Consider the following 13,303-nt stretch of genomic DNA (forward strand, 5'->3'; position numbering starts at 1 on the left):
AACCCCTCTGAATCAGAGAGGTGCAGGGGGCTGCCATAAATCAACATCACCCATGGCCACGCAGTCATGGGTGAACAGGGAGTACAGGAGGGGGCTGAGCACACACACTTGTGGGGCCCCAGTGTTGAGGATCAGCGAAGTAGAGATGTTGTATCCAATCTTCACCACCTGGGGACGGCCCGTCAGGAAGTCCAGGACCCAATTGCACAGGGCGGGGTTCCGTATAGCTATAATGATTGGTTGACGGTAGGTGGGGGCAGGAGTTCCTGTATAAACACAAACTCACTTCTTTGATAAAACTCACTTCTTTCCTTCACAGCAGCTCTGCCTGAAAGCTATGATCCCTTATTAATTTACTTGTTTAATCCTCCTCAATCAGTGTAGGTAAGGAGACAGGTTAAAGAATGATTTTTAAGTATTGAAAATGGATTGTGTATGTGTGCCATTCAGAGGGTGAATGGACAAGAGAAAACATTGAACTACCTTTGAACGGGTAGTAGGTGTCAGGCGCACCTGTTTGAGTGTGTCAAGAACTGCAATGCTGCTGTGTGTATCAAGAATAGTCGACCACCCAAAGGACAAACAGCCAACTTGACACAATCCCCTAGGAAAGCTTTTGACACCTTTTAGGCGTCCATGCCCCGATGACTTAAGGCTGTTCTGTGACAAGGGGGGAGAAGGAGTTCCTAATGTGTTGTACACTCAGTGTATATTTATGCCTACTTTAGTCAGTGGTGACACAATGACCTCAGAAAGCCCCCGTTCCAGCACTTTCCATGTCCTCACAATCCACTCAACCACAGTTCAGAGCATGAAGAGATTGTTTTTATTACCCAGACAATTCAATTAGACTTCCATCACCACGTTATTATAAAGCCTCTCTCTCATTCCCCCACCCCTTCTCTCTCTCATTCCCCCACCCCTTCTCTCTCTTGTTACCGGTTTCAGTCGGCGAAACCTTTCCCCTTTTCCTGTGTGTGTGTGTAATGCTACTGTCTCACCCCAGGTATCCTGGCTGGTGGGCGGTCACATGATGATCCAATGACCCAGTACTCCAGGGAAACAAAATCCCTCTGTCTACACTGAGGTCTTCCTCTATGAGACTGAGGTCTTCCTCTATGAGACTGAGGTCATCCTCTATGAGACTGAGGTCATCCTCTATGAGACTGAGGTCATCCTCTATGAGACTGAGGTCATCCTCTATGAGACTGAGGTCATCCTCTATGAGACTGAGGTCTTCCTCTATGAGACTGAGGTCATCCTCTATGAGACTGAGGGCATCCTCTATGAGACTGAGGGCATCCTCTATGAGACTGAGGTCATCCTCTATGAGACTGAGATCATCCTCTATGAGACTGAGGTCTTCCTCTATGAGACTGAGGTCATCCTCTATGAGACTGAGGTCATCCTCTATGAGACTGAGATCATCCTCTATAAGACTGAGGTCTTCCTCTATGAGACTGAAAAAAAAAAAAAAATCATCCTCCCTCCGATGAGACTGAGACCAGTCATCCTCTTTCTCTCCAAAACTCTTGAACGTGCTTCCTCTGGCCAGACTGATCTTCTCAGAATGAGACCAAATCAGTCAGGTTTCATCCTAGTCATTCAGACTGAGACTGCATTCTCTGTATCAGACTGAGGCTCATCTCTCTCCTCTGCTCTCAGACCTGATCGGCTCACCCTCTACTGAGACCATCAGGTCCTCCTCTCCACCCTGAGACTGAGGTCACCACGCTATGAGACTGACAGGTCTTCCTCCAGGTGAGACGTGGCGAGAATCTGTCTCCTCACCACGCGCTCTCACCACTGGTGTCCCCCAGACTCTGTTCTAGGCCCTCTCCTATTCTCGCTATACACCAAGTCACTTGGCTCTGTCATGAGACTGAGGGTCTCTCCTATCATTGCTGAGGTCATCCTCTATGAGACTGAGGTCATTTCCCCTATGAGACCAGGTGAGGTCTCTCTGCATGTCTGAGACATATCAGTGTGGATGACGGATCACCACCTCTATGAACCTCGACTGAGGTCTGCCTCTTCCTCCCGAGACTGCCCGTCCATGATCTCTATCAGACAACTCCATTGGTCCTCCTCCCAGAGCGCTAGAACCTGATCCTGGACAACACCCTGTCGTCTCAACTAACATCAAGGCGGTGAGACTGAGGTCATGCTCTACAACATCCGCAGAGACTGCCTCACACAGGAAGCGGCGCAGGTCCTAATCCAGGCACTTGTCATCTCCCGTCTGGATTACTGCAGACCGCTGTCTTCCTCTGTTAAACCCCTGAACTCATCCAGAACGCCGAGACTGAGGTCATTCCCAAGTTCTCTCACGAGACTCCGCTCTTCCACTGGCTTCCAGTTGAAGTCTTCCTCTACAAGACCATGGTGCATCCTCGGAGCTGTGAGACTGACCTCATACCTCCAGGCTCTGATCAGGCCCTACACCCAAACAAGACTGCGTCATCCACCTCTGGACTGAGGTCTTCCTCCACTGAGAAGTACAGTTCCCGCTCAGCCCAGTCAAAACTGTTCGCTGCTCTGGCCCCCAATGGTGGAACAAACTCCCTCATGAGACTGCGGGTCAATCCCACCTTCCGGAGACACCTGAAACCCCACCTCTTTAAGGAATACCTATGAGACTAAAGTAATCCTTCTCTCTAAAAGATTTAGATGCACTGAAAGTCTGTTCCACTGGATGTCATAAGGTGAATGCACCAATTTGTAAGTCGCTCTGGATAAGAGCGTCTGCTAAATGACTTAAATGTAAATGTAAATGTCATCCTCTATGAGACTGAGGTCATCCTCTATGAGACTGAGGTCATCCTCTATGAGACTGAGGTCTTCCTCTATGAGCCTGAGGTCTTCCTCTATGAGCCTGATGTCATCCTCTATGAGACTGAGGTCTTCCTCTATGAGACTGAGGTCATCCTCTATGAGACTGAGGTCATCCTCTATGAGACTGAGGTCATCCTCTATGAGACTGAGGTCTTCCTCTATGAGACTGAGGTCATCCTCTATGAGACTGAGGTCATCCTCTATGAGACTGATGTCTTCCTGTATGAGACTGAGGTCTTCCTCTATGAGACTGAGGTCATCCTCTATGAGACTGAGGTCATCCTCTATGAGACTGAGGTCATCCTCTATGAGACTGAGGTCATCCTCTATGAGACTGAGGTCATCCTCTATGAGACTGAGGTCATCCTCTATGAGACTGAGGTCTTCCTCTGTGAGACTGAGGTCTTCCTCTGTGAGACTGAGGTCATCCTCGTTGAGACTGAGGTCATCCTCTATGAGACAGAGGTCTTCCTCTATGAGACTGAGGTCTTCCTCTATGAGACTGAGGTCTTCCTCTCTGAGACTAAGGTCATCCTCGATGAGACTGAGGTCATCCTCTGATGATCAGAGACAACAAAGTTGTAGCAGGATCTTGTTATAACATGTTACAATTCAGGAAAATATAATTATCTTTGATTAATTTCAAAACGGAATGACATTTTGACACTATCAGATTTCTGCTGCAGAGAACAGTCAAATTCAGACTGCCATGTCTTTGTTCTAGTTTTCAGACGACCTTTCTTGTACATTATGTATGACTAACCATAGACAGTCAATCACATGAGTGTTTAACATGTTTTCTATGACGACAACCAATGTTGAAAGGTCAGCGGTCACAGCCTAAACACATCAGCAGTGTGATGTCTGGAGAACCAACCATTGACTTCTAATCGAACTAGTCTTTGTGCTCCATTATAACCCTGAAAATAGGTTTTTAAGGAGATCACACACTGATTTTTCCGCTTCGCTCGTCCGGACACGGGCCAGAGAGCTGGGTGCATGAACCCTGATGTCCTTGGTCGTCACTGTGGGAACAGGAGGAGGATCTATATTATGGTACGCTGCACCACAGCTCTCAACTATGGTGTTGACACAGTGGATAAAATAGTACTACGCCTCAGTGTGTTTCATTAGCTCCCTATCAGCCGTGAAATAAAGCTGCCACCTGTGCCCTCAGCCACTCCCCCCTCTCTTTCACTTCCTCTCGCCATCTCTATCAAGCTCTTTCTCGCCATCTCTCGCCATCTCTGTCAAGCTCTTTCTCTCTCTATCTTTCATAATTTATTTCCAGGCTGAGCGTGCAGTTCATCAAGTCTAGAAGTTGAGAATCTCTCTTCGAACAGTGAGGACGTTCACGCTTCACTTCACTAAGGTCCTATCAAACTGACAAACGCTCATCCACCATCCATTGCTATTACATCACCACTGTCTGCTGTGCTAGGCTGGCTCATTCTCCTCTGACACTGCTGTGGATAGGTAGAGGGGCTCTGTTCTCAAGGACAGAATGTCCTGAACGATCCCTCCACATAGAAATGTATTGTGTAGAATGGACAATGTTCTATCACACAGTGTTCTATCACATTTCTATCTACATTCAGTTTTATGAATGTGTAGTGCTGGGCTACTTTCATCCTGACATCACTGTAGATTAGAGCCGTTTCAGTTGGATCACATGGAACAGGTTTTGAGCAGCTCCCTCTGGGCTCTGGGACCAGTGACCTGATAACAAAACACTGCTAAAAGAAAGAGTACCGTCATTGAGATTGGATTGAATTGAGCCCAAAGCCATTTCAACCTTTTGAGATGCACCTGAGCAATGTTCCTGTCTCTGTGTGATCTCTAAAGAATGAGTGTGTGCTGTGTAGTGAGATCTGATTCTCTGAGAGGGGCGGCATTAAGGGTTATGCCCCCCTTTATCAGCACTGTTTAGTGTTCCTATCCAAGGGCCAGGAACCAACACGTGGAACATTACCAAGTTCAAACACTCACTGGCTCAATCTCTCCTGGTGTGGCCTTTTCTGCTCCATTAAATCACTGCAATCCATCACCAGCCTCTTGGTCCACAGGGCCCTCCCTGTGTAGGTTGATACTCAGCAGTACGGTTGGTAATACTGGAGCTGTAGCAGCTCAATAGTTATAGGCAGGGCCAAAGATATACAGAGTTTGGTGGTCAACTTGCTTTGAGATTCTAGAATTATGATGGGCACCATGTTGGAACCAAATGAATGGAAAGTAGAATGTCATTGTTATTGGATGGAAAGGAATAAACCGGATACTTAAAGGAGAGCAACAAGACAAAATGGAATAAGGAGGAGCTCTGTGGATCCCGGTTCAAGAAGTAGCCTCGTCTGTCCGCACAGAGACACACGTACAGTATGAGGGTGTTAAGTCATATGTTATTACCACCTGGCTGAAAGACCCTGGACCGAGAGACACAGAGGGTGGGTGCAGCGAGGTGTGATAACACTGTGATTACACAGCTCACACAGTCATAATACCCGCTATTTAACCTGGCTACAGCTAGATCAATACGGGAAGCTTGAGTCGAAGCTCTATGAGTGAGGTCTTCAGGGGAAATACGTACTCATGTCCATTGAGAGTTGCATAGTATTTTCATGCAGCAAGCCTACATCAAGGGAATGAGCTTTTTTTTCTTTATCTCAGAAAAATGGTTTTAAAGAGGCCAAGCATATTACATCATATTGTAATGTACAGTACAGCTTTTGAATTGATGTAATTTACACAACAACAGCAAAAATATTTTTTGATCAGATAAAATGTTTGTGTGAACTTTAGAAACCCATGACCGGATCCTAAGTCTAAACACTAACGACAAGTGGTGTCATGGCCCGTTATCCGTTTAGCTCAGATCCTACTAATCCCAAAACGTCCCTCCTGTCCCGTTCTGTCCCTAGAAACACAGCACAACAGTCACAACACCATACATAGGCAGTAGACCGTGTGTAAATATCCCACTGGTGGACACAGATGCTGTAGTACTGTATTACTGACTATCAGGAATAATGAAACACTAAGAACGTGCTATACAGTACAGCTAATATAACAGAGTATAGGCTACATTACATGCTCATGAGTTTCCCTTTCAAAGCAAGTTAATTCAATATCTTCTTGTCCCAGTTGGAGAGATCCATTGTGCAGTCAGATATGATCATTTACATGTCTGTATATTCACCTCATAATCACCTCTCAACAACATGATCCCATTATATCATGACATGGTTCTAGTGTTTCATTAAGGTCCCTCCCCCTGGCGAGTATAAATGAGATTATCTATCTATGTGGACAGCGAGAGAGAGAGAGAGAGAGAGAGAGCTCCCCCACTCCTCACCTAATGCCCAGGAGACAGGAAGTCAGCAGGAGAGAGACTTCCTGTCCAGACGAGCTGATTAGTCAGCAGCCAAACAGCCACGGCCCGGGAGTTTCAGGCTCTGTCCCACCTTTCTAGTATTGACCAGTGTGTTACTGTTGTGTGCTTGTGTCTGTCGGTCGGTCGCCCGATCTGCTTCATACATGTTTCATCGCTCACCTTCGTGTTAATGAATAATGCATTACTGTCTCTATGCTGTTGTTGTTTCTATGTTTCTGTGTATGATTTTGTACTTGTGTTTTGAGTGAACCCTCAGGAATAGGGAAGAGTAGCTGCTCCGGGAACCAAGTAATTGAATAGCGAACAGATGTCATTGGCTGAGACTGATGACAGAATCATTGATAATGTCCTGATTCCTGTGTCCTGGCTGATTTCCCCTGAGGCAGAACACAGGGAATTACCCCAAAGGAATAACGTATTCATCAGTAGCAAACCATTGTCAGGGGATGAGCCCAAAACACAGTGCTACACACAGAAAAAAGTCTGTACAACGAGCCTCATCATTGTAAGAAACAGCAATTTCACTCACGGCTTCAGCTCTATGGATGAATTAGTATTTTGGTTTCATAACCCACCAATACATCATAGGCGAGGAACAGCGGGCACCTTGTGCAAACTGACAGCTACAAAGATTACAGTGCTGCCTTTGAACACTTTTGCGGGAATGACAATTTGAAATTGTCAACCTAAAGAAGGTACACTTGCATAACTGTGTGTGTGTGTGTGTGTGTGTGTGTGTGTGTGTGTGTGTGTGTGTGTGTGTGTGTGTGTGTGTGTGTGTGTGTGTGTGTGTGTGTGTGTGTGTGTGTGTGTGTGTGTGTGTGTGTGTGTGTGTGTGTGTGTGTGTAAATGGCCTCCTCTCCTAATGCCAGACAGCATTTCTACGCATTAGATCAAAGTTCAGGGGGGCCCGAGCTTTTTGTGACTAACTGACCCAGTGCGTACTGCATCCAATGGGTTGCCTTCCTCTCTCCCTCTACTCACTGTCACGCTCTCTAATAGACACCATTGATGCCCATCAAAAGTTACAGTATGTTATTCAATAGTCATGTATGTAGTGAAGTCCTCTGGGTGTAGGTTTGTAGCCAATCACCAAGACAACATCACTATTTGCTGTTCTTTAATTCACGCCCATCATATCTCAACAGAGCGAGGCTGTGTGAATCAGAGTCTGTCTGTCAGCCCGTCTGTTTGCTGATAAACACACGTCTCAACACGCGGCTACAGTCATGGCCTTCAGAGGTGACGCGCTGGACGACTCGCATGTATACACCGACTAGTCCATTGATGTTCTGTGTAGTTTTTTAAAATGTATTTGATTTTTTTTACCCCCTTTTTCACCCCAATTTCTTGGTATCCAATTGTTAGTAGTTACCGTCTTGTCTCATCACTACAACTCCCTCACGGGCTCGGGAGAGGCGAAGGCTGAGAGCCATGCGTCCTCCGAAACACAACCCAACCAAGCCGCATTGCTTGGCTACAGTCAGTAATATGTCCATAAGCTTCTCCAAATGCCTCGAACCCCGTGGCCTCATGGGAGCAGCCCTCTGGATTAGCGCCAAACACGCATTACTGTACTGAACTGGATAACCCACGGCCCATAGGCTCCGATGTAACCTATTGATTTCCCCAGCAGCACACATCAGCCCTAAAACCACTGGATTACATCATTCTCCACACAACTACGCTAGTCATATGGTCTAATGTGTAAAGAAAAAAGGAGTGTTTGTTTGCTTTAGGTAAGCCAGAGGAGGCTGGTGGTCTAATGTCTAAAGAAAAAAGGTGTGTTAGGTAAGCCAGAGGAGGCTGGTGGGAGGAGCTATAGGAGATGGGCTCATTAGCTGAAATAGAACAAATGGAACGGTATCAAAACACATCCAACATATGGAAACCATGTTTGAATCTGTTCCATTTATTCCATTCATTACAATGAGCCTGTCCTCCTATAGCTCCTCCCACCAGCCTCCTCTGATGTAAATTTATGAACAGGTGGTTTATGGATATCTGTAATATATTTTGCTTCATCTTTTAACATGCAACACAGAACATAAATAAATTGGTAGAAGTGTATATTTGCATTATTGGGTTGTTGCTGTTTTTACAGGCCTTTACCAGGGGCCTCTACCTCATGAGTTCAATTGCATTATTGTTATGTTTACATTCCAAAAACGGCCCGTTATAAATCGCAGTCTGGGTCAGGTGGGCATGATTTGAAAGCTTGTTCTATTGCCATCATGACTATCTAAATTATAAAATACGATCTAACAGCTTTCACAAGGCAATTCAGAGAAACAGATCGTAATTTTGGTGTACATAGAAAGGAGTCATGAGTGCATTCGGGTGCGTCTGCAGACACATTTTCTTCACAATAGACAAAGTCTCATTCTGTTCAGACCAACATAGGGTATGACGACATGTCATCTTGTAACTGTACATAAAACATAATGATGTTAAACGTTGAGACACTGTATACGGCATGAGTTTTATTTCGAAATGTGAAGTTCACATTTGCTTGTATGACATCAAAGCGGTATTTACTATAATCCTCAATGTCTCATCTTTCAAAATACATAAAGTAATCTTAATTTATTCAGAGAACAAAAAATGTGCAAAATGTTGCCCAATTAGAGGGTGGGTTAGGGGTAACTTTTTGTCGTGCGTGGTACCCAAATTCATAAAGGCTGTCAGTCAAAACCCACACAGCGCCGTGTAGTGCAGAGCCGGTGCTCTGACGTCATATATTGAGTGTTCCTGTACAGCCATTACCTTCCAAATGTATTTATTTATCCGTTATTTTACCAGGTAAATTTGAGAACACGTTCTCATTTGCAGCAACGACCTGGGGAATAGTTACAGGGGAGAGGAGGGGGATGAATGAGCCAATTGTAAACTGGGGATTATTAGGTGATCGTGATGGTTTGAGGGACAGATTAGGAATTTAGCCAGGACACCGGGGTTAACACCCTTACTCTTACGATAAGTGCCATGGGATCTTTAATGACCTCAGAGAGTCAGGACACCCGTTTAACGTCCCTTCCGAAATACGGCACCCTACACAGGGCAGTGTCCCCAATCACTGCCCTGGGGCATTGGGATATTTTTGGGGGAGTTTATTAATGCCGTAATCTATCATTTTCATCCGGTATATGGGTACGAGTGTAAAGGGCAACATGGGAAATGGAAACACACAATTGTTCATAGAAACGCAACAATGTTTAATTGAGAATAGACTGTAAAACCGCAACAACCTGACCAACAAGTTGGTATTCTACTGTACAATAGTAGGCTAAACCCCATAGACTTTTGCTTTGGCACAAGCAAATCGATTCCAATAAAGTAATTCAGTGCAATAGGCTACTTACCCATCTGGTGATCAACTTGCGAATAGAGCTAAAATCCATTATTTAACAGGTTCCAGATGCTCCGGGCAATTTATTTTTTGAAGTCTTCTTTAATCTTTTAACGCTAGCTAATTTTTATTTCTACTCTATACTCCATGATTTTCGGACGGTCCCCCTTTTCTGCCTAAGAACTATAATAGTCTGTGTGCGACTATTGTAATCCTATACAATCAGTCAGTCACCTATTGGTCTCTCTATGAAAGGTAAAGCTCAAATGTCCACGCGCTTTCATAGTTCTGGTTTCATTCATATGCTGACATGTTAGTCTATGATTCAGCAGCCAGGGCGGTATTCTTCCCTAATGTTTCAAACGCAAAGTCCCCTACTTCTACTAGTCAGAAGTAGCGTCTTCTTTTCCCTCTCCTGCCTTCTCTCTCTCACCTTCCTCGCGCGGGTAATCTTCTTGGCTCTCGGCTGTGGGAAATAAACGTTTTTCTTCCATCATAGGCCACGTCACTGGGAGCCGTAAGCGCTTGCGCAATATAGTGTCACACACTTGCCTACTGGAATGTATCAGTTTCGGTCAGGCATGCACGCTCATGTCTTTTCTCAGCAGAATCGCTTAAAAAACTTATTCAGGATTGGTGGGTCCCCTGTGGACGGTTGAGCTAATGTAGGCTAATGCGATTAGCATGAGGTTGTAAGTAACAATAACTTTTCCCAGGACATAGACATATCTGATATTGGCAGAACCCATAAATTATTGTTAATCTAACTGCTCTTTCCAATTTACAGTAGCTATTACAGTGAAATAATACGATGCTATTGTTTGAGGGGAGTGCACAGTTTTGAACATGAAAAGTTATTAAAAAACAAATTAGGCACATTTGGGCAGTCTTGATTCAACATTTTGAACAGAAATACAATGGTTGCTTGGATCAGTCTCAAACTTTGCACACACACTGCTGCCTTCTAGTGGCCAACATCTAAATTGCACCCGGGCTGGAATAATACATTATGGCCTTTCTCTTGCATTTCAAAGATGATGGTAAAAAAAAATATATAAAACAACAGTTTATTTTGTTTGGTATTGTCTTTTACCCGATCTAATGTGTTATATTCTCCTACATTCCTTTCACATTTCCACAAAATTCAACGTGTTTCCTTTCAAATGGTACCAAGAATATGCATATCCTTGCTTCAGGGCCTGAGCTACAGGCAGTTAGATTTGGGTATGTTATTTTAGGCGAAAATTGAAAAAAAGGGGCCAATCCTAAAGAGGTTCTTAACTAATTCACAAAGCTGTTGCATAGACTAAGAGTTAGAAACCAAATGGAATGGCAAATTCCCCGTTAATGCATGGCAGCGCACCATGGTAAGGTTTTGAACCATAAAGCCTAATTCATTTTGGCACGTGCAGGCTATAATAAACTTAAATCAAAAAGTGTGTGTGTTTGTGAGAGGGAGAGAGAGAGTTCACAAACCTGTTCTAATAACACACTGACACCTTAGGACCAGAACGTCCAATATATCAGATCCAACCAAATTACAACACAGTCTGAGTTTGAGTTTGAGATTATTTTATTTTTTACAGGGACAGTGCACATTAATCAACGTTTCAGTAAAAGTGCCAGTTTTAGCCAGCCGGCTAATTTTCAACCGCAGTCCCTGGGCAGGTTATTAAAAACAATTACAATATAGACAATCATTGAGCAGTGAGCACACGCAGAGCAACATAGGACAAGCAAGACATAGCATACAGACAGAGCAACATAGGACAAGCAAGACATAGCATACAGACAGAGCAACATAGGACAAGCAAGACATAGCAACATAGAACAAAAAGACAGCAAGACAAAAGACATAGCATCATAAAAGCAACAAGGACAAGCAAGACATCCATACAGACAGAGCAAACTACAGACAACATGGAACAGAGCAACATAGGACAAGCAAGACATAGCAACCATGTTCAAAAAGCAAATCTGATTGACCTTTAGCCATGTATTCAGACAACATTTGTGAATTATGATCACAAATGTTGATAGGTGGTGCAGTTATGTGTGTCTGAAGGCAGTGTATTCCAGACATGGGAAGCTCTCACAGAGAAAGCGGATTTACTAAAGGTGCTTTTCCTTAAGGGAACTATACAGTCACCTCTCATGGCAGACCTTGTGGATCTGCTGCCATATGTTTGGGTTTTCTGTTTAACAAAAATACTGAGTGGAGTGGGGGCCAGGCCATTTAGGATCTTGAATACAAGACATGCGTCGGTGTATTGCACAAGATTTTCCCAACTCAGGAGCTCATGCTTTCTGAGGATGTAACAGTGATGGTGGCTATTGGGCTTCCTATCAAGCACTTTGAGAGCCTGTTTGTAGACAGACTGAATAGGTTTTAATGTTGTACAGCAAGCTTGGGCCCAACTAGTCAAGCAGTATGTTAAGTGGGGGAGTATCATAGATTTGAGGTACAGTTTTGCTACCTCTGTAGTCAAACAATTTCGTATAAATCGGAAATTAGCTAGGTTGAATTTGGTTATCTGAATGACCTTTTTCACATGGTTTTTAAAAAAGAGGTTGGAATCAAGTATGATGCCAAAGTACTTAAAATCAGATACCACCTGGAGCTTCTCCCCTGACACATGGACATCTGGTTCAGTAGCATCTGTTGCCCTCTTTGTGAAGAACATGTAAACAGTTTTTTTCACATTGAGATGCAAACACGAGTCACTGAGCCACTTTGTAACCTGGACCATTACAGTAGTGAGTTCTTGTGCAGCTTGTTGTTTGCTCTTTGCATGCACATATATCACTGTATCATCTGCATACATTTGAACTTCAGACCCAGTACAGACAGAAGGCAGATCATTAATGTACAGGCTGAACAGGAGGGGCCCCAGTATTGACCCTTGGGGCACGCCCACATCATAGCTAAGAGTGGGCGACAGCTCATTGCTCACTCTGACACACTGAGTTCTGCCTTCAAGGTATGATTTCATCCATCTCAAGTCATCGGGGGAAAAGTTGAACTTGGACAATTTTGTGATGAGAATCTCATGGTTAACAGTATCAAAAGCCTTCCTTAGGTCCAGAAACACAGCCCCAACAATGCCCCCTTTGTCCATCTTGGACTTCACATTTTCCAGAAGAAAGCAGTTGGCTGTTTCTGTGGAGTGTTTCGCTCTGAAGCCAAACTGCATGGAGTGTAAGGTGAACGGGCTGTTGTTGAGGTTGGCAATGAGTTGTTCTGCTACACACTTTTCAACAACATTTGACATCACAGGTAGTATACTAATGGGCCTGTAGTTACTCACGTCAGCAGGTGTAACAGTTTACTTTTAAACCGTCCCCTCGCCCATACCCGGGCGCGAACCAGGGACCTTCTGCACACAACGACAACAGTCACCCTCGAAGCATCGTTACCCATCGCTCCACAAAAGCCGCGGCCCTTGCAGAGCAAGGGGAATTACTACTTCAAGGTCTCAGAGCAAGTGACGTAACCGATTGAAACGCTATTTAGCGCACACCGCTAACTAAGCTAGCCGTTTCACATCCGTTACACAGGGTCGCCCAATTTAAAGATGGGCGTTATTATGGCCGACTTCCATACCCTTGGAAACACCCCGAGACCAATAGATGTGTTGGTGACCTTAGTAATGGGGCCAATGAGTGACTCTTTGTAGTTTTTACGAAAGGTAGAGTCCAGCCCAAACACATCTTTGGCTTTAGAGTTCTTT

The 13,303-nt window shown here is 44.5% G+C and overlaps 1 protein-coding gene across 4 annotated transcripts in view; it reads right to left on the reverse strand.

Annotated features, from left to right (window-relative positions):
• The window catches only part of atp11a (ATPase phospholipid transporting 11A), a 117,498-nt gene extending 107,466 nt beyond the window's left edge, over positions 1–10,032 (reverse strand). For all 4 annotated transcript variants that reach the window (XM_052499512.1, XM_052499513.1, XM_052499514.1 and 1 more), the window contains exon 1: positions 9,586–10,032. In XM_052499512.1, coding sequence (XP_052355472.1) covers positions 9,586–9,624 — 39 coding nt within the window. In that variant the 5' untranslated portion in view covers positions 9,625–10,032. The remainder of the gene's footprint in view (positions 1–9,585) is intronic.
• Positions 10,033–13,303: the final 3,271 nt, after the last annotated feature.

Source organism: Oncorhynchus keta, chromosome 37 (genome assembly GCF_023373465.1).
Source record: "Oncorhynchus keta strain PuntledgeMale-10-30-2019 chromosome 37, Oket_V2, whole genome shotgun sequence".
In the NCBI taxonomy this organism is placed as follows: Eukaryota; Metazoa; Chordata; class Actinopteri; order Salmoniformes; family Salmonidae; genus Oncorhynchus; species Oncorhynchus keta.